The sequence below is a fragment of the Myxocyprinus asiaticus genome, chromosome 30, assembly GCF_019703515.2.
Source record: "Myxocyprinus asiaticus isolate MX2 ecotype Aquarium Trade chromosome 30, UBuf_Myxa_2, whole genome shotgun sequence".
In the NCBI taxonomy this organism is placed as follows: domain Eukaryota; kingdom Metazoa; phylum Chordata; class Actinopteri; order Cypriniformes; family Catostomidae; genus Myxocyprinus; species Myxocyprinus asiaticus.
Window position 1 is genome coordinate 10,685,436 of NC_059373.1, and position 24,771 is coordinate 10,710,206.

Below are 24,771 nucleotides of genomic sequence, written 5' to 3' on the forward strand. Positions count from 1 at the left end.
ATCCATTCTAAAGAAGCATAAATCACACAACATTCAATTAATCATTTTATTACAAATAATATGCCCATATATTATGATCTAACAGTTAGCCTAATCAGCTTTCATTTCTGCCTCTCAAACATTTATTTCTGCATTAAGTTAATCTATAAAATAATACTTGACTTGATTAGTCAAAGTTGTTTTTGAAATGTTACAGTGCTTGATTAAACGAATGATTACTTCGACTTTTGCTATTAATTGGTTTATTTTCTGTATCTGTTGATATTTTCTTTCCACAGCTGCATGAAATAATTAATGGAATGATTACTTCCATTGGTTTACTTAGTGCATGTCCTGATTTTTCCCCGCTACAGAACAGCTTCATGAAACAGTGTTTCGTCTATGAATATGTCATAGTAGTCTGAATGCGGTTTAATGTAATGAAAGACTGAGTTTCTAAAGATAGTCCATCTCTGCAGTCTCAAGATGTTTTGTGATAAAGTCCAGTATAATTTTTTCATTTGCTGCTTCTTTCAAGTAAAAATGAGATCCAGGGAGTATCTGCACAGTGAAGTCACCACTCGTCATGTTCTTCCAAGCTGTAAAGCAAGAGACACAATACTAGCATTGCACACACACAAAAAAAAAATGTGGAATGATAAAATTATGCATCTGATGTGCAAACAATGATATTCTTTGTTATTATATTATCTGTTGATGACTGAATGGGTAAAGAATGCACAAATGACAGTTTGTTTTTCCTGAGTGTCCTCTTTACAAAACCAAAATTGCTGCTCTAGTTTCAGTTTTGACTAACTGGTACTACAAATTGTCTTTCAGACTCTAACCTTGTAAGTCATGGGGTGTGTCCTCTTTTCCATCAAAGCACGAGACTGGACATGATAAGAAGGGTGTTGATGGTCTGCTGCACCTGCCGGACATATGGTCAACAGCTATTGACATTTGCAAAACAATATCAGTTCAGATGTCTGTGAAATGTTTGTGAAAAATTCTGATTCACGTGACTAAAAACTGTCCTGAACATGATCTAAATGAAAAATACTGACCATACATTATTTACAGTAGTTGCTCTTGTGAGACCAACTGAAGAAAATCTTTGCTGAGCTACTTAGTGACAATTTTGATATTTGAAAAATTATTTGGATAATAGCGGAGTACGATGGGACGGATAATGCTTTACAACCATTGTTGACACAAATGAATGCTGAAGTGGAAAGCTTGTCTCCATTTGTAATGAATGTAAGTAGTCTCCTGCCGCATATGTTGATGTTTTGTTACATCAATGAAAGAAACTTTGAAGTTTGTGAGTTTCTTTTAAAAACCCACCTGTAGTTCTCTGCAATAGAGAGGTCTGCTTTCAGCACAGGCAAGAATAGCTTCATAAGCTCAACATTGGCCAGTATTTCTGGAGGCGTGCCCCCAATAGAAATGACCCATGTAAGAAACTCCTGATCTGACAGGTGACTTCTTTTTGGTGCCTGCAGTCTCACTTCAGACTAAGAGACAAGTTCATGATTTAATTCCATAAAGATAAATGATACATTTCTCTTACATACTGTAGATGTATATACCCTTACGAAAATTGGGAGTTCATGGCAAATTTGCCGCAAAAATGCCGCAAATTCGCCACTGATAATTTTCACATGAGCTTTGCGGCAAACTTGCGGCCATTGTTGCCAAAGGTTTGCCAGAGGTTCACCACTACCGGCAAAGAGCTGCAAACTTCTAGCAAACATCTGTGACGAATCAAAAGCTCATTTGCATGTGAAAATAATGAGCAGCAAATTTGCATCTAGTTTAGATTTTTTGTGAGGGTACATAATTCATGTATATTTATAAATTCATGTATATGTTGTACAAAAATATCCCACTGTTGCAACCAATCAAAACTAACAGAAAAGAAATAATGCTTAGTGTTGTCTAACAATACAGTACATATTCAGAAACTTTATTAAATCTGTTAATAAAATGTATATTCCTTGGAATATGTGGGGTTACCGTGCCCCACAACAGTTCTTGTTGTTATCCCATAATTATGAAATCCATACAGATATGACAACATACAAAGCAGATCACAGAAAAGGCCTGACTCACGTAGGGTGCAGAGGCTCCAGAAAGAAACATGTGGATCGGTTCAAGATTGTAGACTCTCTTCACATGCTCAGCAAAGGCAAAACAGGTCATAGCTCCAAAACTAAAGAAAAAGTTACATAGGAAAATTAATTTCATATGTCATATAAGCAAAACATATGTGCTTACAGTAACAGCCTTGCTTACCTATGTCCAAAGAGGGCAAATGGCTTTTCTTTGAGTTGTGGAAGTAGCGTACTAATGACCTCATCGAGGACTTCCTGCATATTCTGGAAAAGGGGTTCCCTGGCTCTCCCTTCTCTGCCTGGTAGCCTAACTGAATACACTGCAAAAATGGATAAAATCCTAAACAAAAAATTCTAAGCCTCCACAACACTTAAACATGAGAGGTTCTAAATAAAATAATAATATAAAAACAAACATTTATTTAATTGGGGAGTTACCTTCAACAGAGCTGTTCAGAGTTTTGCCCCAGCGTGCATAGTGGATAGAGCCTCCACCAGCCCAGGGGAAACAGATGAGGCGGACAGCAGCATCAGGGTACTTGTTGAAACAGTTAATGACTTTATCCATCCCTCTGAGACAGAAATAAGATGCAGTATATTGAGAGTAGTATAATTACTCCTAAATCAAACTGTGGATTGATAAATAACCCATACGAAATATGAGTTGACCATCAGACTGATACCTATGGAGTGATGCCCAATACACAAAAAATGAAAAAGTTTTGAAGACTGTATATACCCTGTAGCCCACATGGTTACCTGGAGAGAGAAAACCCACCTGACACTCACAGAGAGCTAAATGGAGTTTGTGTTATTGATTAGCTTGGAGAATCACAAGAAACAATCGCCTGTCTGTTAGAATCAAATCATTTTAATTATGAAGCTCAGTTGTGATCCTCCTGCATTTCATAAACACTGTGAGGTACATTCAACGATTTTAAGCAGCTGCTTATTTACATTTTGACATATATGGAATGATGAGGAAGCATAATTTACCTAAAGTATCTTTATGCTTTAAACCATAAAAATTATATCAATACAACAACAAATTTGAGGTAGGCTACCGTTCTCACGTTTAAAGTGCTGAATAGTCCTAGACAATCTTCTTCTTTGGTAACTTCAAAAACACACTGCTGCCATCTGCAGACCGCAGTTTGTGGTAAAATATTAACATTAATCTACTTTGTAAATATTTATATGAAAGTGATTTGTAAAAGGAGAAATGTATTTTCTTTAATTTTATAAGATCATTAAGGTACAACAGGGCTAAAGGCACACCTTAAGGAAAATGTGCTTTTTAATCTGGTCACATAATATATCAAGTTCGAAGAACATAAAAAGATATCTTACTGAATATGCTGGAGCATCATAATTTGTGTGAAAAGAAATAATAACAAAAGTTTTTTTTTTATTATTAAAATTCAGAAGAAGAAAAAAAAGTGGTGAGGGGGCCTTTTAGCCCTGGGGTACAAAGGCCTATACACTTGGGATAAAAAGCCCCCAGGGGGCCAGTAGTCCCCCTGACAGAAGCCTGACCTCCCCATGTGCCCCCAGCCCCCCTGACAGAATTGCTACCACAGACAGATCACGGTACCCTGCCCGGCTCCCCCTGTGAAAAAATCCTGGCACCGCCCCTGCCAGGGGGGCATGATGTCATGTAGATATAGGGGCAATAGTTCTAGTGCACAATTTGTCAACTAATGCAGTTTTGAGACAGAGAGATGCTTCTTCGAGTAATGTATGAAGACAATACTCTTTCAAAATAACAACTTTAGAAAGGCGTGCACCATTTCCTGATCATTTCAGTCACATTTGACATTTCACAGCATCTCAAGTATTCTATAAACAAATTAATCTCTCCATTGTGATTGGATCAGTCAATGTGAGCCAACTTTATACATTTTTCATTACAAATCTATTCACCCCACTTAAGAAAAACAATGTGTTTTATGGGGGGCTTTTTTTTTATACCCCAAATACTATCCTTTCACGACATGCACAGTTATTAATATATATATATATATATATAATCGATTGAATCACCTTGAGCAAAACTGAAAATATCAAATAAGTATTTTGTCTCAAAATAAATGTGATGATTTCAGAGATTTTCATTAGTTGCATACATTTGCAATATTTTAAAACTGATTAAATATTAGATAAAGTTGTCTCAAAACTAAACTTTAGACATTACAAGCAGAAATCTCATGGATCAGGAACATTTTGCAGTGCACAGTGACAATAAACAGGTGTTTAAGGAAAGTACTGTGGTAATTTTTGTTGTTATTTAGCATTTTGGGAGCAAATTAAATCCACAAATTAAGATATAAAGCTACTATTAAAGGTAAACTTTTATGCATGTGACAGACTGATGATGTAAATAAATAAGAAAGAGAAAATAAGTTCCCCACAATGAAGGCATCATTTCACGAGGAGTTAATTTATCATGTATGTTCTTAAACCACTCGTGAACTAACAATCAAAGGCGGATCAAACACATGACATTATGCTCGGAAGTGACGGTGTTTCCTGCAGTTGGTATTTCCTGTAGGGTCCCTGACTGTACCGAGATGGTAAACCCGAGGCAAACCGGCAACAGGATAGACAGAGTCGGAGAAGCGTCAACGGCCGCCGGTAAACTAGGACTAAAGCCACTAAAATAAAAAGGCACAGTTTCGATTCACTAAGTGAAACCAAGTTATTATCCTCGGATCTGAGTGTTTGCCTTTGAATAGTAAGATACCGTCACTTTAGACAGTGCGAATGGTCCGAAGCTCATGACAAACTCTGTTCCGCGGCGGCTGTGAAAAAAACATTTTCCTCTGAGTCTTTGGCGAAGGTTTTGGGCTTGTCAGCTAATAACAATTACAGATTTCCAAGATACGGTAGGAGACATTCCGTGTGTCAGTGTCTTTTGGCAGACTGAATCAGAACTGGCTGGGTGGACCTCAGAGCCGAGCGGCCCGCGGTAGGAGCCGGGGTAAGCGAGGATATTCAGCGGCTTGGAATAAACCTTCAGCCGGTATTTGATCCCCTGGAGCCGGCTAGAATCCGGACAGAGACCTCATGAATGGAAATCGGAACTACAGGTACGTCGCTCTTCTTTAGTTTCAGAGTAACCGATTTAGGGGCCGTTCAGACCGAACGCGTTCTTGCGCTAAAAAAAAAAAGAAGCTTGACACAGCGCAACGGATGGAACAGAACGCAGGTGTCTCGAGACGCGTTTTTAACCATTTAAGTTCTTTTCAACTTGGCACGGCGTCTAAAAAAACGCGGCGCTTCTGCGCGAGACGTGGCGCAAAGGTCAAATACGTCAGTCAAGCGCATATTTACATAGAATAAAAACAACCGAAAAGCAGCGCAAAAACGTGTTTGGTGTGAACGACCCCCTTAGACTTTTCCCTTTTAAGAACTCCATGTAACTTTGTAGCGTTCACCTAGCAAACGTCTTTGGTGAATTGCTTGTATCTGCTTTTCGAGACTAGTCATTTTCACTTCTTTTGGGCGTTTGGGCGTATAGCATACAAATGTGTACGAGGTTTTGGTTAGCGGTGGGTTTTTTGGCTATCAGACGCCAAATGTGGAAGATCCTGACTCACTCGCTCTGCTGACGTCATTGTGGCACGGCTGTTACGCACAGGTGCTTCGTGCGTCAGGTGCGTCAGTTCTGCCGGTGGGAGCGTGTAGCGATGGAGGGGGGAGGGTGGAAGGGTAGCGAGTTATCGTCTTATCATCCGTTGCCATGACGACTGTCACTGAATCATCGCTCTATCAATCTGCTTGATCTCATTTAAAGTGGAAACGATTTTGTGTTTAATAAGAATGTTCTTTTCGGAAAGAGTGTATCTCATAGTGGTCAAAGGTTTATTTATATATTTTTATAGCATACCTATATGGAGAGAGTACGTATAAAAATACAATTTATTTTATATCAAATAAGATATACATAAAACTGAAATGACAGCCTCAGTCACCATTCACATTGTATGGAAAGAGAATGGTGAGTGAGACTTGGCATATTGCCTGATTTAGGGGTTTTCAAACTTTGGTGCCAAGGACCCTCAGATATGATGATCCCCTTGCAAAGGATCCCTTCCTAAAATGTAAAGACAGCTAAATACAGTATTTTCATGTATAATGAAATGCATATAGAACCATGTGAGAAAAAATAGTAAGCATGATATTATAGTATAAAGACAATGCAAAATCTAATAATTAGCTTTTATATTGTCATGATCAAAATATTATCTGAAAACCTGAAGAAGATACATTTTCCATTTAGTTCAAATTTATTGGTGTAGTGCTTTTCACAGTAAAAATTGTCCCAAAGCAGAGAATATTGGTTTACATGTAGAAATGAATTACAAATAATATTTTCTTGCTCAAAAGCATATGCATATGTATTACTGTTGTCACTTAAAAAAAAAAAAAAAAAAACCTGTGGATGTCAATAGAATAAAACCGTGATTAATATCATTATTTCAACCAGTCTTTAGAAAGCAGAAGAAAACACTAATAATGTCAAATTTGGTGAATGCAAATGCTTTTTTCTGAAATTAGCAAATCCCAGTTTGAAAACCCTTGGACTAAAATCTCCTTTTGTGTTCCACGGAAGAAAGAAAGTCATACGAATATGAATATTTGTTTCTATGAATTTGATATTTAAAAAATATTTGATATTCACAGAAATATTTTAATGTTAAATATGATTGTCTGTATTGATTTTGGAACTCGCTCTAGGCTGAATGACCACTTCTGCTACTCGGCCAATCGGGTACGGTTATCAGCTCATGCTGATAATCTCAATATGGCCAAATATGGCCCGATCATTCGGTCTGGGCAATATACACTCACTGAGCACTTTATTAGGAACACTATTGTATACTAATACTGCGTAGGGCCTCCCTTTGCTCTCAAAACAGCCTCAGTTCTTCGTGGCCTGGATTCCACAAGATGTTGGAAAAATTCCTTTGATGTTCTGGTCCATGTTGATATGATTGCATAACGCAATTTCTGCAGATTTGTTAGCCGGACATTTATGCTGTGAATCTCCCGTTCTACCACATCCTAAAGGTGTTCTATTGGATTCAGATCTGGTGACTGGGAAGGCCACTTAAGAACAGTGAACTCATTGTCATGTTCATGAAACCAGTTTGAGATGACTTTTGCTTTGTGACATGGTGCATTATCATGCTAGAAGTAGCCATTAGAAGATGGGTAAATTGTGGCCATAAAGGGATGCACATGGTCAACAACAATACTCAAAAAGTCTGTGGCATTCAAGCCATGATTAATTGGTATTAACGGGCCCAAAGTGTGCCAAGAACACATTCCCCATACCATTACACCACCGGCATCAGCCTGAACTGTTGTCACAAGGCAGGCTGGGTCCATAGATTCATGCTGTTGGCACCAAATCCTGACCCTACCATCTGTGTGCCTCAGCAGAAATCGAGATTCATCAGACCAGGCAACGTTTTTCCAGTCTTCAACTGTCCAGTTTTGGTGAGCCTTAGATTTCTGTTCTTGGCTGACAGAAGTGGAACCAGAGGTCTTCTACTGTTGTAGTCCATTTGCCTCAGTGTTTGATGTGTTGTGCATTCTGAGATGCTATTCTGCTCACTACAGTTGTGCAGATTGGTTATCTGAGTTACCGTACCCTTTCTGTCATCAGTGTGGCTGTTCTCTGTTGACCTCTTTCATCAACAAGGCATTTTCGTCCACAGAACTGCTTCTCGCTGGATGTTTTTTGCACCATTCTCTATACACTCTAGAGACTGTTGTGGAAATCCCAGGAGATCAGCAGTTACAGAAAAACCAGACTCAAACCAGCCCGTCTGGCACCAGCAATCATGCCATGGTTAAAATCACAGAGATCACATTTTTTCCCTATTCTGATGGTTGATGTGAACATTAACTGAAGCTCCTGACACACATCTGCTTGATTTTATTCATTGCACTGCTGCCACACGATTGGCTGATTAGATAATTGCATGAATAAGTAGGTGTACAGGTGTTCCTAATAAAGTGCTCACTGAGTGTATGGGTGCTAATCAGTTCCTTAGTTCAGTAGTCAGGGCACTGATCAGTGAGTCAGCCATTTTTAGGGTTGTCTCATTCGCAAAATCATTCCAGTGCACCGAATTGATCACTTCCTAAAAAATTCCTCAATGTGCTGTAAAAACCAGGGAGCATCATTGCTCGCTATGTTCCCGGAAACGTTATCATGCCTTCTGAAGTCTCTCAAGTTGTTAGAAGATGAGCACAAGTGTAAATGTATGATGTCAAAGCATTATTTTCTCTTTAAAAGAGATGTTGTTAGTAATGTATTTGATCCATAATTACAATGAAATGGAAACAATCTTTTAAATATTAGAACTGTTAAATAAAAAAAGGTTTAAAATACACTCCTTCATATTTTTATTTCTTTGTCATTTATCTGTTATAATATCTTCATTGAAAATAAACAATAATGTCATTTATACGGCGATGTTGTTGATTAATAACAGCTGCGCTTGAATGCACGAGCTCGTTATTGTGTCGCAGGTTATTGAGTCACAAGTGTCCCAATATTCAGTGGATGAACGCCCTTGCCAGTGCCCAAATTCATGTTCACAATATACTGATTCACGACAAAGGGAGCTAGTGAGCTGATTGAGATGTACCCTTCGTTTTCTTTGTACGGAAATTATAAAAGTCTGCCATTCACTTTAAAATAAATTGTTTATAACTGTAGTAACTACAAAAGGCCACATGATGATTTAAAGTTCATCAAGAGTCGCCCTCCGGGAGCAATAATTAATACACATGTGGAGACAGAGCATCATCAGGGTATGCATGTGACACTAAAATAATGCAATAAACATTTACTAAAATGCATAAAATATAACACAGAATACTCCAATGTACATAAATGATATAAAAAAATAAGAAACTTCACACAGGAACTTCTGGGATTGTCTGATAATTTTCACTGTAATTTTAACAGTAGTTTACTGTAAAAATTATATTTTCTTGTTAAACATTATATACATTTTTTACATTAATTACATGGTAAATCATACTTTTTACATCTAAGAAACCATCTTTTTTTTACCTTTTATATTAAGGTGACCCATTAACCAGTTAACTTTTTAACTTTTTTTACTGTAGCATTTTTACATTCTTTTTAACCATTTAAAATTATGGGTATTTTTTAGTGGCTTTTCAAACAGTTCATTGCAACTTTAAATTCTTTTGCTTACCCAGCTGTAAATAATTAAATGATGAGAAGGGAGATGTTGTGTCTGATTCCCTGAATGAGTGAAACCCTTGAAAATGTGCCAATCACCTATTACCAGTTAAGTGACCGTTACACGCAACAGCTCAACAATAGGCATTTAAACTAATATGATGTCTGTTAAAACAATACTGTCAAACCTGCAGTGTTCCTAGTCTATAATGTCAAGAAACGCCTAGCTATATTTGGCATAACCTCTCAGGAATTTCAACTACAGCTTGAAAAATGTACTCATATGAGCGTGAACAGTGTGTGAACAGAACATTCGAGCGTTTGATCATGTTTGTGCAGGTCTGTGCACAAGTGTAAGAGAAAATGTGCTAGTGTGATTGGCATGTTTAGTTGTACCTGTGCCTATATATGGAAACATCTGTTTTCCCTTTAATTGGTTGTTAGTGTAGTCTTGGTTGCCATAGGGATAGGGAAGCCACATGGGTACCACGGGCATAGCAACGGCTCATTGGGAAGAGTAGTTTGAGCAGAATTCCCCTTACACACCTCTCAAAAACTGTTTCTTTCTGTAAACCCCCTTAAAAGCATCCTTACAACAGCAGTAACAATTTCACCCTTAATTTTACATGATGTGATCATCTGCCACTCAATGTGAGAAAAGTGAGGCAGGATGTCTGATGTCAGAGCTGATATTCAGAGTGAAAGAACAATGGAAAGAGTGAAGTCTTGATTTAAGGCACCCACTTAAGTAGACCTAAACATCTCATAATGTAACTATCCAAAGAATGTTAAATGGTCATGTATGAGCTGTTCTGAAATGATGTTTACAAAAGTCCATAAATTGTCTTGAATGAACCCAATCATCTTAAATCTTAGTATAGACTAAAAACCATGTGTGAAATTATTATAAGGTTAGGTTTAAGGAAGGATGGATAGATAATTGATGTATTATTGTAGACAATAACACTGTATACACAGAATATACAGTATTACAGTAAATACAGTTGTACTCAAAAGTTTGCATACCCTGGCAGAAATTGTGAAATTTTGGCATTGATTTTGAAAATATGACTGAACATGCAAAAACACTGTCTTTTACTTAAGGATAGTGATCATATGAAGGCATTTATTATCACATAGTTGTTTGGCTCCTTTTTAAATCATAATGATAACAGAAATCACCCAAATGGCCCTGATCAAAAGTTTACATACCCTTGAATGTTGGCCTTGTTACAGACACACAAGGTGACGCACACAGGTTTAAATGGCAATTAAAGGTTAATTTCCCACATCTGTGGCTTTTTAAATTGCAATTAGTGTCTGTGTATAAATAGTCAATGAGTTTGTTAGCTCTCATGTGGATGCACTGAACAGGCTAGATACTGAGCCATGGGGAGCAGAAAAGAACTGTCAAAAGACCTGCATAACAAGGTTGTGGAACTTTATAAAGATGGAAAAGGATATAAAAAGATATCCAAAGCCTTGAAAATGCCAGTCAGTACTGTTCAATCAATTATTAAGAAGTAGAAAATTCGGGGATCTCTTTATAACAAGCCAAGGTCAGGTAGACCAAGAAAGATTTCAGCCACAACTGCCAGAAGAATTGTTCAGGATACAGAGAGAAACCCACAGGTGACCTCAGGAGAAATACAGGCTGCTCTGGAAAAAGACGGTGTGGTTGTTTCAAGGAGCACAATACGACGATACATGAACAAAAATTAGCTGCATGGTCGAGTTGCCAGAAAGAAGCCTTTACTGCGACAATGCCACAAAAAAGCCCGGTTACAATATGCCCGACAACACCTTGACACGCCTCACAGCTTCTTGCACACTGTAATTTAGAGTGACGAGACCAAAATAGAGCTTTATGGTCACAACCATAAGCGCTATGTTTGGAGAGGGGTCAACAAGGCCTATAGTGAAAAGAATACCATCCCCACTGTGAAGCATGTTGGTGGCTCACTGATGTTTTGGAGGTGTGTGAGCTCTAAAGGCACGGGGAATCTTGTGAAAATTGATGGCAAGATGAATGCAGCATGTTATCAGAAAATACTGGCAGACAATTTGCATTCTGCACGAAAGCTGCGCATGGGACGCTCTTGGACTTTCCAGCATGACAGTGACCCTAAGCACAAGGCCAAGTTGACCCTCCAGTGGTTACAGCAGAAAAAGGTGAAGGTTCTGGAGTGGCCATCACAGTCTCCTGACCTGCAGACGTTTGAACAGGGGTCATTTCATTTTTTTCTTTGTTGCAATGTTTTGTTTTATGATTGTGCCATTCTGTTATAACCTACAGTTGAATATGAATCCCATAAGAAATAAAAGAAATGTGTTTTGCCTGCTCACTCATGTTTTCTTTAAAAATGGTACATATATTACCAATTCTCCAAGGGTATGCAAACTTTTGAGCACAACTGTACATGGCATTAGGAAGGTATACATTATAAAAAATATATAAAATAAGTTCTAAAATTGGAAAAGCAAATATTATAGACAAAATTAAACATTATATGACAATGTGGAGTCATCATTATATGATTATGCACAAAACGTTTTTTCAAAAATTGTTCTATCTCTTTAGACCCATTGCTGTGTGCTATTTTTTTTTTTTCAGGCTTGAAGATCACTGCAAAATGAAAAGTTAGAAAAATGCAACAGGTTTAAAAAAAAAATTCCATGTTTATTAAGGGAACATTCCTGATTCGATATAATTTAAACTCTGTCGACAGCATAATATCGATTGCCACCAAAAAATACTTTCAACTCGTCCCTCATTAATTTAAAAATTGTGTTTACAGAGGCACTTGCAAATAAATGGGGCTAGTCCATAAACATTAAAATATAGGGTACGCTGTTTAGTATAACCACAAGGTGTAAACATATGTGTTAACATGATTTTAGTGCGATAAAATAGCTTATAGGGTTTACAGTGTTGTGTCGTCATGGCAAAATTAGATATAGCTTTACTCTAAGGTTAGTAACTGGATTTATTTATTTGGTTTTGAAGCAATGTGTATTTTTAAGTTTATGGACTGGCTGTATTCACTTCTGTTGAAAGTGCCTCACTGTAACTGTGATTTTTGCTTCTTTTGTTTTAGATAAACAAGGGACACGAGAATTTTGTTTTTGTTTTTGTGGTAATCAACATTATGCCACAAATGCTGTCGATTGAGTTTAACTTATGTTGAATCTGGAATGTTCCCTTAATGCTTTAAAATATATATATATCTCAAATTACTATGCACATAGGGAGTATGAGTGGAGAAATAATTCTAAAAATGTAAAAGTCGATATTTGTGCCACCTTTGATGCCGATCTGACAGCAGTCTTTGAAAATCGAAGCCAGCTGAGTATTTGTTTTGTTTACATTTGGTTTTCACATGTGTGTTTTATGGTGTGTCTAAAAGCCGTGGGATTTGTGTTATGTTCGTGGTTTGGTGATGCTGAGTGTTTGCGTTCTGCGTTGTTTCCAGTGAGTGGGCATTTAGAGGAAATTTCCTGATAAGACACCCACTTTTAAATGCCAAGAAACAAACCGCACTGTTAATTTAGATATTAATCGTGTTGCCATGAAATTGCATGACTGCATGACATTACTGGCTGTATGTTCGTAGGAGCATGGTTTTGACCCTAATTTCATGATTTCTAATTACGATGGCAGATCTTTTCTTTCTTTTTTTTATGTCAGCTACACACTTACACACGTAATTTCTTGTCAGGGCTAGTTCTGGGTATTTTCACTTTCACTTCAGTGATAATAACTGAGCTTCTAACTAATATTGTGAGTTTTAAAAGCTCATTTATGGAAATTCCCTTTGGTTTTCATGACAGGAGCCGTTGGGGCTGCGCCCCTGTTCTCCGTACCTCGGAGGCCAGGCTATGGCACCATGGGGAAGCCCATCAAGCTGCTGGCCAACTGCTTCCAGGTGGACATCCCCAAGATGGACGTCTACCTGTACGAGGTGGACATCAATCCAGAAAAGTGCCCACGGCGTGTTAACAGGTGCCCAACACAATACAGCACCAGTCTTTTTATGTGAACTATTCAGATTTTCTTTTTTAGTAGTTATATTTGATAAAGTTTTTGTAAAGTTATTCAGTCTGTTTAATTTAAATGCAAAACAGAGCTGTATTGCTTGTTTGGTTCATTTTCTGTGATGGCTTCTAGGGAGGTGGTGGATTCCATGGTGCAGCATTTTAAGGTGACAATCTTTGGGGACAGAAGACCAGTCTATGATGGCAAGAGAAGCCTGTACACTGCACATCCGCTACCAGTGGCCTCAGGGGGGGTAAGACATTTGAATGCCTATGAGGGCGGGAAGTACCTTACAGTACAAATCTGAGCTTGATGGAAATTGATTAAAGCTTGATTAAATTTGTATTTTCCACCAGGGGTTTAAAGACCCACATACCCGCCAGCCCAGAGACCTCCAATATAAAACATTATTTTTTATTATTTTTTTATTTTTTTTGCTAATACTGTAGAATATCTTCATTAAGAACATTAATTAACATTGCTACATTTATAAAATACACGGCCTCTTCGTGATTCCATAATTACTTGTTTATTCAAATAGTTAAGTGTTATTGTTTAAAATAAAACTGCTTATTGCATGTTATTGCTTGTTATTGCTTAATCTTCATTAAGAACATTCGCTAACATTTATACTAGGGCTGTGAATCGATTACAATTTTTAAACTAATTACGATTCGTTTTTTGTGATTAATCGCGATTAAATTGATATTTGATACATTACAACAAACATTAAAAATACCATAAATATTTTTACTTTATACTTTGTCTCAAAGAACTTGCAAGAAATTGGTTAGTCATCATTTATTTTAATTATTAAATACTGTATGTACATGTTAAAATTTACATGTTTGTTTGTTTGTTTGCCGGGTAGCTAGACACTTTTTTTACAGGTATTAATCTTTGATACAAGTGTATACATGCCATAAAATCTGTGAACATGTTGTAATTACAATTTAGGCTAAATCTTCTGGCTTTTTCCAGTGGACTTTCTTTAATAATAGGTTCAAATGGGCAGATTCAGTTCATATCAAACTTTATTGACAATGCATTATTAGACAATATACATACTAGGGCTGCAACGGTACATGTATCCACGCCGCACCGAATGGATACAGGGCCTTTGGTATGGTGCATGCAGTCACACAAATGATTACATATCTTGGCATGAGTGAAACCGATATTAAAACAACATAACGGACAATACAAACCACGTAGAACTAAAATAAAAATAAAAATTGTGGGCATAACACGGGACCGCACGGAACCAACACTTAACAGAACAGAGTGCCAGACAGTGCACTAGAAACTGCAGATCAGATAAATGCATGTGAAGTTTATGCGGACAGTTCTTTCATCAACGTACGCGCTGCCCCTCCGGCTTTCACTTTCGCGTGCTGTCTCCATGTTTATGTCCGCGTCTCCCGCTGATTTGTTCAGGGACACATTATTCCATTTGTTCAGTTTATATCTTAGATGTTTAATCTTTTTATGTTCTTACAAATATTTTCACATGTTAAGTTTGCTGAAAATAAAAGCAGTTGAAAGTGAGAGGATGTTTATATCTTCTCTATGGATCCCCTGGAGTACTTTTACAGACCCCCAATTGAAAACCCTAATGCATTTACACCCTTGTTTTGTAAGAATCATGTATAGGAATTCTTTGATCAGGTTGGCATGCCAGAAATCTATAATTATGTAAATTTGTGTTATATCTGTAGGTGGACCTAGATGTGACCTTGCCAGGTGAAGGTGGAAAGGACAGGCTGTTTAAAGTCAACATTAAATTTGTTTCGCTGGTCAGCTGGCACCTACTGCATGAGGTTCTCACTGGGCGGAGCACGACTGATCCGTTGGAGCTGGATAAGCCAATCAGCACCAATCCCGTACACGCTGTGGATGTGGTGCTCCGCCATCTGCCCTCTATGAGGTAATAGCCCCCCTAGAGTGCTGTTACCTGATCACGAATGCCATTTAATATCATTGAGAAGCAAGAGTTTAGAGTCTGTTATGTCTTGCAGTGTATGACTCCGAACAGTAATTTGAGACAACTGTTACGTTGTAGATTAGCTCTTAGATAAGGTTAGTTTAAGAGTACACATGGGTTGCACACATGCAGGTTACAGCTTTTTTTATTTATGTTCTCTGTCTTCAGGTACACCCCGGTTGGGCGGTCTTTTTTCTCCTCCCCTGAGGGCTATGATCACCCATTGGGTGGGGGGAGGGAGGTGTGGTTTGGGTTCCACCAATCAGTGCGACCAGCTATGTGGAAGATGATGTTGAACATTGATGGTAAGTCAAAGTGAAGGTTTTAAAAAATACTGTACAACATGGTCCAATTATCCAGTAATTTGAACTAGGTTTTATTGAAATGTTAGTAGTTATACTAGTATCTAGTAGGGGGATAATTATCCTTCAGTAATCTTGAGGAACAAACTTTTTATTTAAAGGAGTAGTTAGTGCTCCTAGAGATTTTGCTATATCGTGTTTATTGCGGTATGTAAATATCCATGTGCACAGTGTGTGCATCGCTGTTAGTTGGCAGGGTTTCCCATAAGACTGAGAGAATTGAAGAGAAATGACATGTTTTTTAAGGCATTGAATATTTCAGTTATATTCAGCAAATTTAATGACATTCATCTCACGTTTGGCACATCATAAGCGCTAACTATGCTTCTTATCTAACACGTGCATCTGTGTTTCACGTGAGTGTTGCGCACGCTATCTCTGGAGCACGCAAGTGGGTGCGAGTCCAGCAGGCTTCCCGATATTTGTGCTCCCGAGACATGAGAAAGCAGAGCGGGATCACTCGTGGTACTCAACCTGGCTTCTCTCGATATCGTGCCACAGATCACAAAACTAATGTGACCCATTTGAATTCTACTTTGAATTTTGAGGAGGGTACTTTAAAGTGCTATGAAGGAAGTCAAACATCACAAATGACTAGACAGTCTGACATTCTAACCACCACTGACGAGAAAAACAGCAACAACACTGTGCCATGCGCTGAAATAAAGGGTTTCTTTAAACTGCACATCATCATTGATATTAGAAAACAAACCAGACATATTTGCCTTCAGTTATTCATATATTCTCTATAGACATGATTTAAATCATTAAGAGCCTAATAAGTGTTTTATTTTCATTGGATAATATTTTACTTATGTATTATTTTGTTTGTTGCATTGCTTTGAGAAGATGAGGTTTTTTTTTTTTTTTTTTTTTAACATAGAAAAAATTACACACCCCCTTTAATGTTTTATTTGTTTAATTAACTATTAGATGTTTTGTTATGTGTAGCACTAACTGATAACTCTTTTTTTTATTTTTATTATTATTATTATTTTTTTTTCACCATAGTGTCTGCCACTGCATTCTACAAAGCTCAACCTGTGATTCAGTTCATGTGTGAGGTTCTGGATATCCACAACATTGATGAGCAGCCTCGTCCTCTTACTGATTCCCATAGAGTCAAATTCACCAAAGAGATCAGAGGTTTGTGGATTTGATGACTTTATCTTAAGTTCTCCATATTGATTGGTTTGCACTTTTAGACTCTGCCTAATTCTATTATGAATGATAAATCTTCACACTCACAGATGCTGGGCTACTTTGTTTATAAGCCATCTTTAACTTTAGAGATAAAGGTTCTGATGATTTGCCCTTTAGCTTTTGAGGAACAAAAACTAGAGAGCATTTTAACCATTTAATGTAGGGATGCACTGATGTATTGTCCACCAATATTTATCGGCCAGTTATCAACCAAATTAAAACAATCTGCACATTGGCTATAAGCATGAAAACAGTTATATGAAAAACCAATGGTTTATTTATAATTAATTATCAAAACACAAATGCGCAATCCAGAAATACTGATTTGGCACTCCTAAGAACATTTCATATATAACTTTTATTCTTTCTCATTGAAAATGAAATGAAAATTCTCTCATCCTTTACTTGCCCTCTTGCCACCCTAGATATGTATGACTTACTTTCTTCTCCAGAACACAAAGAAAGATTTTTAGAAGAATATCTCAGCTCTGTAGGTCTATACAATGCAAGTGAATGGTGGCCAGGCCGTTGAAGCTCCAAAAAAGAGATAAAGTCAGCATAAAGGTGAAAGTCTTCTTAAGGAATCTAGTTGGCTTTGGGTGAGAACAGACCAAAATATAACTCCTTTTTCACTGCACATCTTGCCATTGCAGACTCTAGGCATGATCATGATTTCAAGCTCGATTACACTTCCTAGTGCCTGACGCGTGTGCAGACTCGGAGCACTAAATGGCATAAGGAAGTGTAATCGAGCTTGAAATCATGATCGCCAAGGAGACTGCAGTCAAGATGTACATTGAAAAAGGAGTTATATTTTGGTCTACTTTCACCCAAAACCAACTGGATCGCTTCAGAAGACATTGATTTAACCACTTGAGATTGATGGTTTATGTTTTTGCTGACTTGATCTGCTTTTTTGTAGCTTCAAAGTTTAAGCCACAATTCACTCACAGAGCTGAGATATTCTTCTAATAATCTTTGTTTGTATTTTACAGAAGGAAGAAAGTCATACACATCTTAGATGGCATGAGGGTGAGTAAATGATGAGAGAATTCTCATTTAGTAAATGAGGACAAACCGGCGTTACATACGTGACAGTTGTGAAATTAGCACTTACATATACATGATGAGTGAAACCATCCAAAACGCTTTGACTCACTTTGACTTCTGAGACATTGGTATGGTATCCATGCACGATTGGTTGAGTTAAGATTAAAATCACAATATGGTCATGCACGAGAACTAAATCTTAAAAGGCTGCGTTTTAAAATGTAGTATGCATTTTAGTGCTTCAGTCAGCTCTGCGTGAGCAAGCGGCACCCTCTACCGGTCTGGATGGCATTATCCATTACACCACAATAGAATTTAAAAGGTAGTTTTGTTCCTTTGGTTATAACTTTTTTTATTTTTCCATGATGTGGTTGACATTTTAGTGGAATTGCCCAATATATGCATAATATTAATTTGTAATGTTCTATCATGTACAGTACGTACATGTAAAATGTTAGTTCTGTTGTTTTGAAGTGGAAAAATGTTTTAGAAGTACAAAATAACTGTTTTTCACACGAGTCATCATGCTATGATTTTTTTTTTTTTTTTTTGTCTTTGTAATCTTTTTATCTTCTATTTATCTTTCATTGTGGCTGGCTCTCTTAAAAAATTTTGGCCTGTCATCTGTTCAACAGATCCAACCCATATTCAAGGGACATTAATTGTTGTTAGAACAATAAAAAAGCTTTTGTCCCTCTTTGTACATTTTTAAAACATAATTCCTGAGCAAAATTGTGATCTGATGACAAAATAAGGTCAGTGGCAAAACATCGGTATCAGCATATAGTTTTTGTTAAAATCGGTATCGGCCAAAAAAATAAATCATACTGGTGCATCCCAAATTAAATATTGTGGAAAATACTCTTAGACTTGTACTAGTTTTAATCTGAGCCGTGAAACTAACCACTCAAGTTTGGGGCCTGTATAGTGGTATAAATTTGATCTCTTCTCATCAGGTCTAAAGGTGGAGGTCACCCACTGTGGCACCATGAGGAGGAAGTACAGGGTGTGTAATGTAACTCGCCGGCCAGCCAGCCACCAGACGTAAGTGAACATGCAGTTCTGACTTCAGATCTTTCTCAAACTGCATGTTATTAACTAAAGTTTCAATGATCTGGTAGTATGGTAAACAATGGAGGCAACTCCAAGTCTGTGACACAAAATTAAATATTTAACTCTCCTGGTTGCAATTTCAAAGGGTAAAACTGAAGAAAACAATCTCAGAAGCTCCACAATCAATAAATATGTTTTGTTTAAAGATAATCCACACTATTACGTTTTTTTTATATCTTGACAGGTTTCCTCTCCAGCTGGAAAATGGACAGACGGTGGAGAGAACAGTTGCTCAGTACTTTAGGGAAAAGTACAGCTTACAGCTCAAATACCCCCATCTGCCCTGCCTGCAAGTGGGACAGGAGCAAAAACATACTTACCTGCCTCTGGAGGTGAGTCAGTATAACAAAAACCATATAATCGTGTAATGACAACAATATATGATATGTCCTACTGCTATTAGAACAAAAAGTTGCAGAGTCTGTCATCATGACAGACTACATTTGCAGCTTGGCAGCTTTCATCATGTAACCGATTTGTGTATATTTGAATGTTTCAAGATACTTCATTTACATTTATGCATTTGGCAGGATATATTTATCCAAAAAACCTACAGCATATTGAAAGTATACATTTTGTCAGAACGTGTGTTCCCTGGGAATCAAACCCACAAACTTGGCTTTGTTGGCGACATGCTCTACTAGTTGAGATACGGGAACTGCATTTCTCTTAACAGCTTTCATATTTCCCAACTTGATCTTTGTCGAAGTTTAGAATATCTATTTTTGTGTGTCTTCATCACCCAGGTGTGCAACATTGTGGCAGGCCAGCGCTGCATTAAAAAATTAACAGACAACCAAACATCCACCATGATCAAAGCCACGGCCCGCTCGGCACCAGACAGACAGGAGGAGATCAGTAGACTGGTAAGTTCAATGTGTTGCAAATGCAAATTCTTTAAACTAGCATTAAGATGTACTGTATATCACTTCCACAAATTAAGAAATTACTGTTATCCTTTCATGAGAAAAAAATGCATAGAGCTAACATGTGTGTTGGGAATAATAATTAGCATTTGTGAGATCCTAAGCAACATAATTCGCTCTTTTTGGTATCAGCTCTAATGTAATCATGTGTGTTAATTCTCCTTCACTATTCCACCTTCCCTTAGGTGCGCAGTGCCAACTATAACGCGGACCCCTTCGTGCAGGAGTTCCAGTTTCGTGTGCGGGACGAGATGGCGGAGGTGACGGGTCGTGTCCTGCCCGCCCCCATGCTGCAATACGGCGGCAGGGTGAGCTCTGAACACTTTATGGTATCCGTCTCCTTTCACTCATGCGTGTTTAGAAATTGAGCATGGTTTGTGTCTAGATAAATAAATGTTGTGACTTTTTGCATATTTGGTAACACTTCAGACTTTTAAGTTGTATGTATTAACATGAACAATACTTGGTTAATGTTAATTTATACATATACAAATGCATTTTTTACATTATAAAGTTCTATGCATCAACATTGGCTATGCATTACGAGCTAACATGAACAAACACTGAACAATAATATATTTATAAATTAACATAAACCAGGATTTATAAATGCTGTGAAAAATTATTTGTTCATTGTTAGTTCATGATACCTAATAATTAGTAATATTAACGTATGGAACTTCATTGTAATGTCTTATCACTAGTTTAACATATTTTTGCATGTTGGGAAACTTTTCTCATTTAGTCAGTTGGTGTGTGTGTTGCTTTCAGTGGTATGAGATTTGGTGGTCATGTTCAGTTGCTTGCTCTTTTCTCTTGCAAATATCTTTCTTTTGCATTTTGAAAATAATTTTACTTCTCATTTTGCTGTGTGTTTTGTTTTTGTTAATATTGTGAATATGTGTGGCTATTAATAGGCCTGGTAGTGAATTGTGTATATATATAATGTATATATGTGTGTGTTTGTGTGTGTATAATATATATAGATATATGTATGTACTGATCACCGATCAGCCACAACATTAAAACCACCTGCCTAATATTGTGTAGGTCCCCCTCGTGCCACCTAAACAGTGCCAACCCGCATCTCAGAATAGCATTCTGAGATGATATTCTTCTCACTACAACTGTACAGAGCAGTTATCTGAGTTACTGTAGACTTTGTCAGTTCGAACCAGACTGGCCATTCTCTGTTGACCTCTCATCATCATGATTTCCGTCCACAGAACTGCCGCTCACTGGATGTTTTTTGTTTTTGGCACCATTTGTAGTAAATTCTAGAGACTGGTGTGGGTGAAAATCCAAATAGATCAGCAGTTACAGAAATACTCAAACCAACAATCATGCCACGGTCCAAATTACTGAGATCACATTTTTTCCCCATTCTGATGGTTGATGTGAACATTAACTGAAGCTCCTGACCCGTATCTGCATGATTTTGCGCACTGCACTGCTGCCACACTATTGGCTGATTAGATAATTACATGGATGATTATTGGTGCCATATAGGCTGGTTTGAGTATTTCTGTAACTGCTGAACTCCTGGGATTTTCACACACAACAGTCTCTAGAATTTACTCCAAATGGTGCCAAAAACAAAAAACATCCAGTGAGGGGCATTTCTGCAGATGGAAACACCTTGTTGATGAGAGAGGTCAAAAGAGAATGGACAGAATGGCTCAAACTGACAAAAGTCTAAGGTAACTCAGAACTCTGTACTATTGTGGTGAGATGAATAGCATCTCAGAATGCTATTCTGAGATGTGGGTTGACGCTGTTTTGGCGGCATGAGGGGGACCTACACAATATTAGGCAGGTGGTTTTAATGTTGTGGCTGATCGATATCTGTGCGTGCGTGTGCGTGTGTGTGTGTATGTGTGTGTGTATATATATATATATATATATATACACATATATATATATATACACACACACACACATATACATATTTATATATTATTTAAGATATTGCTTTTTAACAATATTTTCATGTCTAGCTAAAGATATTGTTTAATTTCATACATAGTTTCATCTAGACCTTCAGTATTGTTTTTTTTTACAAGATATTAAATATCTTTATCAAGATATATAATAAAAGTTCCAGCAAATTTAGAGTTTATTGGTTTGTGCATGGTTAAAACACATCACGGAGACCTTCACATACAGTACATGTGTTACAGAATCGAACAGTAGCAACCCCAAGTCATGGAGTGTGGGACATGCGAGGCAAACAGTTTCACACCGGAGTGGAGATCAAGATGTGGGCCATCGCTTGTTTTGCCACTCAGAGACAATGCAGAGAGGAAGTTCTCAAGTAAGGCTTTCTCCAGCTTGTGTTGCTCAACAAATCGACCATTAATATTAGAATTAAACAGAAAAGGTAAAGATTCTCTCTTTCTTTTTGTTCAGGGGCTTTACAGACCAACTGCGCAAGATCTCTAAAGATGCAGGTATGCCCATACAGGGCCAGCCATGTTTCTGCAAATATGCTCAGGGAGCAGACAATGTGGAGCCCATGTTCCGTCACCTAAAGAACACCTACGCGGGCCTCCAACTCATTATCGTCATACTGCCTGGGAAGACTCCTGTCTATGGTAACTCAATGCTGATAGAAACACACATTGACACTAGCTATAGCCTTTCTGTTTGGAGGACTTTTGCCACTTAAAAGGGATAGTTCACCCAAAAATGAAAATTTTCTCATCATTTACTCACCCTTATGCCATCCCAGATATGTATGACTTTCTTCTGCAGAACACAAATAATGAGTTTTAGAATATTTCCGCTCTGTAGGACCATACAATGCAAGTGAATGGGTGCCAAAATGTTGACACAAAGGCATCATAAAAGTAATCCATACGATTCCAGTGTTTTAATCCATATTTTCTGAAGTGATATGATAGGTGTGGGTGAGAAACAGATCAGTATAAGTCATTTTCTGCTTGAAATCCTTCTTCCTGCCCAATAGGGGGCGAAATGCATGAAGAATGTGAATCACGAAAAACACAAGAAGTAGAATGTGAAAGTGATCTGTTTCTAACCCACACCTATCATGTCGCTTCTGAAGATTGATTTAACCACTGGAGTCTTACGGATTACTTTTTTGCTGATTTATGTGATGATTTGTTTTCTTTTTTTTTTTTCTTTTTGGGAGCTTACATTTTGGCACCCATTCACTTGGATTGAGAAATTCTTCTAAAAATCTTCATTTGAGTTCAGCAGAAGAAAGAAAGGGTGGCATAAGGGTGAGTAAATGATGAGAGAATTTTCATTTTTTGGGTGAACTATTCCTTTAAGGACCCTATGAAATCAAAATTGGAGATTTGTGGCTTTTAGTCTGTCTGTTAGCTTTAAGCTCCTCTACATACAAAATAAATCTTTAGAAGATAAACACATTTACAGTCATTCTCTTTCGGGATACAGACCAGAAATATTCATGGCTCATACTGTTCAGTCAAATGCTCTCTAAAATTAGAACCCTCCATACCTTCAACCAACAAGCAAGTAGAAACTATGGTTCATTGTTGTGACGTGAGTAAAAATTTTTGGCTATTTAAAAGAAATAAAGCATGAGCCCTTCAATATGTCCAAACAAAATTTCAATTTTTAGTAGGAAATGCGTCAACACAGGAAAGAAAACTTTTGTCCTTAAAGGAATAGTTCACCCAAAAATGAAAATTTGCTGATAATTTACTCCATCCAAGATGTATCTGAGTTTCTTTCTTCATCAAAACAGAATTTAAGACTTTAAGGTTTTCATTTCAGGCCTCCTCCTTTAAACAATGCAAGTGAATGTACTCCATTATTTGACGGTCCAAAATGCATATTTAGGGTGCATCAAAATAATCCACACGGCTTCAGTCGACAAATAAAGTTCTTCAGAACCCAAACTATTTATTATTTTTAGAAACAAAACTTATATACTTTTTAACTACAAATGTTCACCTCCGTACATCTCTGTGACACACGCTCATGAGAGGGATGATGTAAGCTCGTTGGTATGGTCACGCGTGGAGGAGGAGTCAGGAAGTGCATCATTGTTTACAAGAGGGGCAGTGTTGTACAAAAGTTTAATTGTCTTTGCTGTAGATTTGTGTTTGTATAAGTGTATTGTTCAAAATGGTCATTTGGTGTGTGTATCCTGGATGCTTCAACCTACAGAAACCCCAAAGAAAATGCACGGCAGAAAAAAATATTAACTTTTCATTGATTGCTTATACATGATCATGAGCGATTGAAGCTCTGGCTTATCACGCTGAACCTGGATATCAGTACACCCCTACATTCTCTCAAATGTTGGAGGGTGTACAGTGAACATTTTACCCCTAAGGATTTCAGACCATCGAAAGAAACAAAGGGTCGATATCTGAATTCATTGGCTGTGCCTGTGCTGTTTTTCCAGCGAACTCAGGTATGTGTGTGTGGCGGATCTCGTGGTCGCGTAGTGATTCGCCTCAATCCGGGTGGCGGAGGATGAATCCCAGTTGCCTCCTTGTCTGAGACCATCAACCCGCGCATCTTATCACGTGGCTTGTTGAGCGCATTGCCACGGAGACATAGCGCGTGTGGAGGCTTCACGCCATCCACCGTGGCATCCGCACTCAACTCACCATGCGCCCCACCGAGAACTAACAACATTATAGCGAGGCCATGAGGAGGTTACCCCATGTGACTCTACCCTCCATAGCAACCGGGCCAATTTGATTGCTTAGGAGACCTGGCTGGCATGCCCTGGGATTCGAACTAGCGAGCTAGCAAACTCCAGGGGTG

General features: G+C 37.8%; 2 protein-coding genes across 5 annotated transcripts in view; one reads left to right on the top strand and one right to left on the bottom strand.

Annotated features, from left to right (window-relative positions):
• Window positions 1-32: 32 nt before the first annotated feature.
• LOC127421544 (S-acyl fatty acid synthase thioesterase, medium chain-like) lies at window positions 33-3,225 on the bottom strand. 3 transcript variants are annotated; one of them, XM_051664658.1, is made up of 7 exons: window positions 3,170-3,225; window positions 2,535-2,668; window positions 2,278-2,416; window positions 2,095-2,194; window positions 1,327-1,496; window positions 828-910; window positions 33-578 (listed from the first exon to the last, which is right to left on the bottom strand). In XM_051664658.1, the coding sequence occupies exons 2-7, from the start codon at window positions 2,662-2,664 to the stop codon at window positions 436-438; spliced, it is 765 nt and encodes a 254-aa protein (XP_051520618.1). In that variant the 5' UTR covers window positions 2,665-2,668; window positions 3,170-3,225; the 3' UTR covers window positions 33-435. The 3 variants fall into 3 exon arrangements, with proteins under 3 accessions (XP_051520618.1, XP_051520619.1, XP_051520620.1); XM_051664659.1 differs by having other exon boundaries at window positions 3,161-3,223; XM_051664660.1 differs by lacking the exon at window positions 3,170-3,225 and adding an exon at window positions 3,093-3,111.
• Window positions 3,226-4,618: 1,393 nt separating this feature from the next.
• LOC127421524 (protein argonaute-3-like) overlaps window positions 4,619-24,771 on the top strand; it is a 34,368-nt gene continuing 14,215 nt past the window's right edge. The window contains exons 1-12 of one of the 2 annotated variants that reach the window (XM_051664623.1): window positions 4,619-5,185; window positions 13,159-13,330; window positions 13,496-13,616; window positions 15,082-15,290; window positions 15,516-15,652; window positions 16,721-16,855; window positions 18,919-19,006; window positions 19,260-19,407; window positions 19,822-19,941; window positions 20,187-20,309; window positions 22,182-22,315; window positions 22,411-22,595. In XM_051664623.1, the coding sequence (XP_051520583.1) occupies window positions 5,167-5,185; window positions 13,159-13,330; window positions 13,496-13,616; window positions 15,082-15,290; window positions 15,516-15,652; window positions 16,721-16,855; window positions 18,919-19,006; window positions 19,260-19,407; window positions 19,822-19,941; window positions 20,187-20,309; window positions 22,182-22,315; window positions 22,411-22,595 (1,591 nt within the window). In that variant the 5' untranslated portion in view covers window positions 4,619-5,166. Of the gene's footprint in view, window positions 5,186-13,158; window positions 13,331-13,495; window positions 13,617-15,081; window positions 15,291-15,515; window positions 15,653-16,720; window positions 16,856-18,918; window positions 19,007-19,259; window positions 19,408-19,821; window positions 19,942-20,186; window positions 20,331-22,181; window positions 22,316-22,410; window positions 22,596-24,771 lie in introns of both variants that reach the window. The other variant, XM_051664622.1, reaches the window with a different exon arrangement.

Excerpts from the sequence above, each read along its gene's own strand:
- LOC127421544 (XM_051664658.1), bottom strand. The coding sequence starts at position 2,664 with ATGGATAAAGTCATTAACTGTTTCAACAAGTACCCTGATGCTGCTGTC. Across the intron at positions 2,195-2,277 it reads TTTGCCCTCTTTGGACATAG|TTTTGGAGCTATGACCTGTT; the intron begins GTAAGCAAGGCT and ends CTTTTTCTTTAG. Across the intron at positions 1,497-2,094 it reads CTGGAGCCTCTGCACCCTAC|TCTGAAGTGAGACTGCAGGC; the intron begins GTGAGTCAGGCC and ends CTTGTCTCTTAG.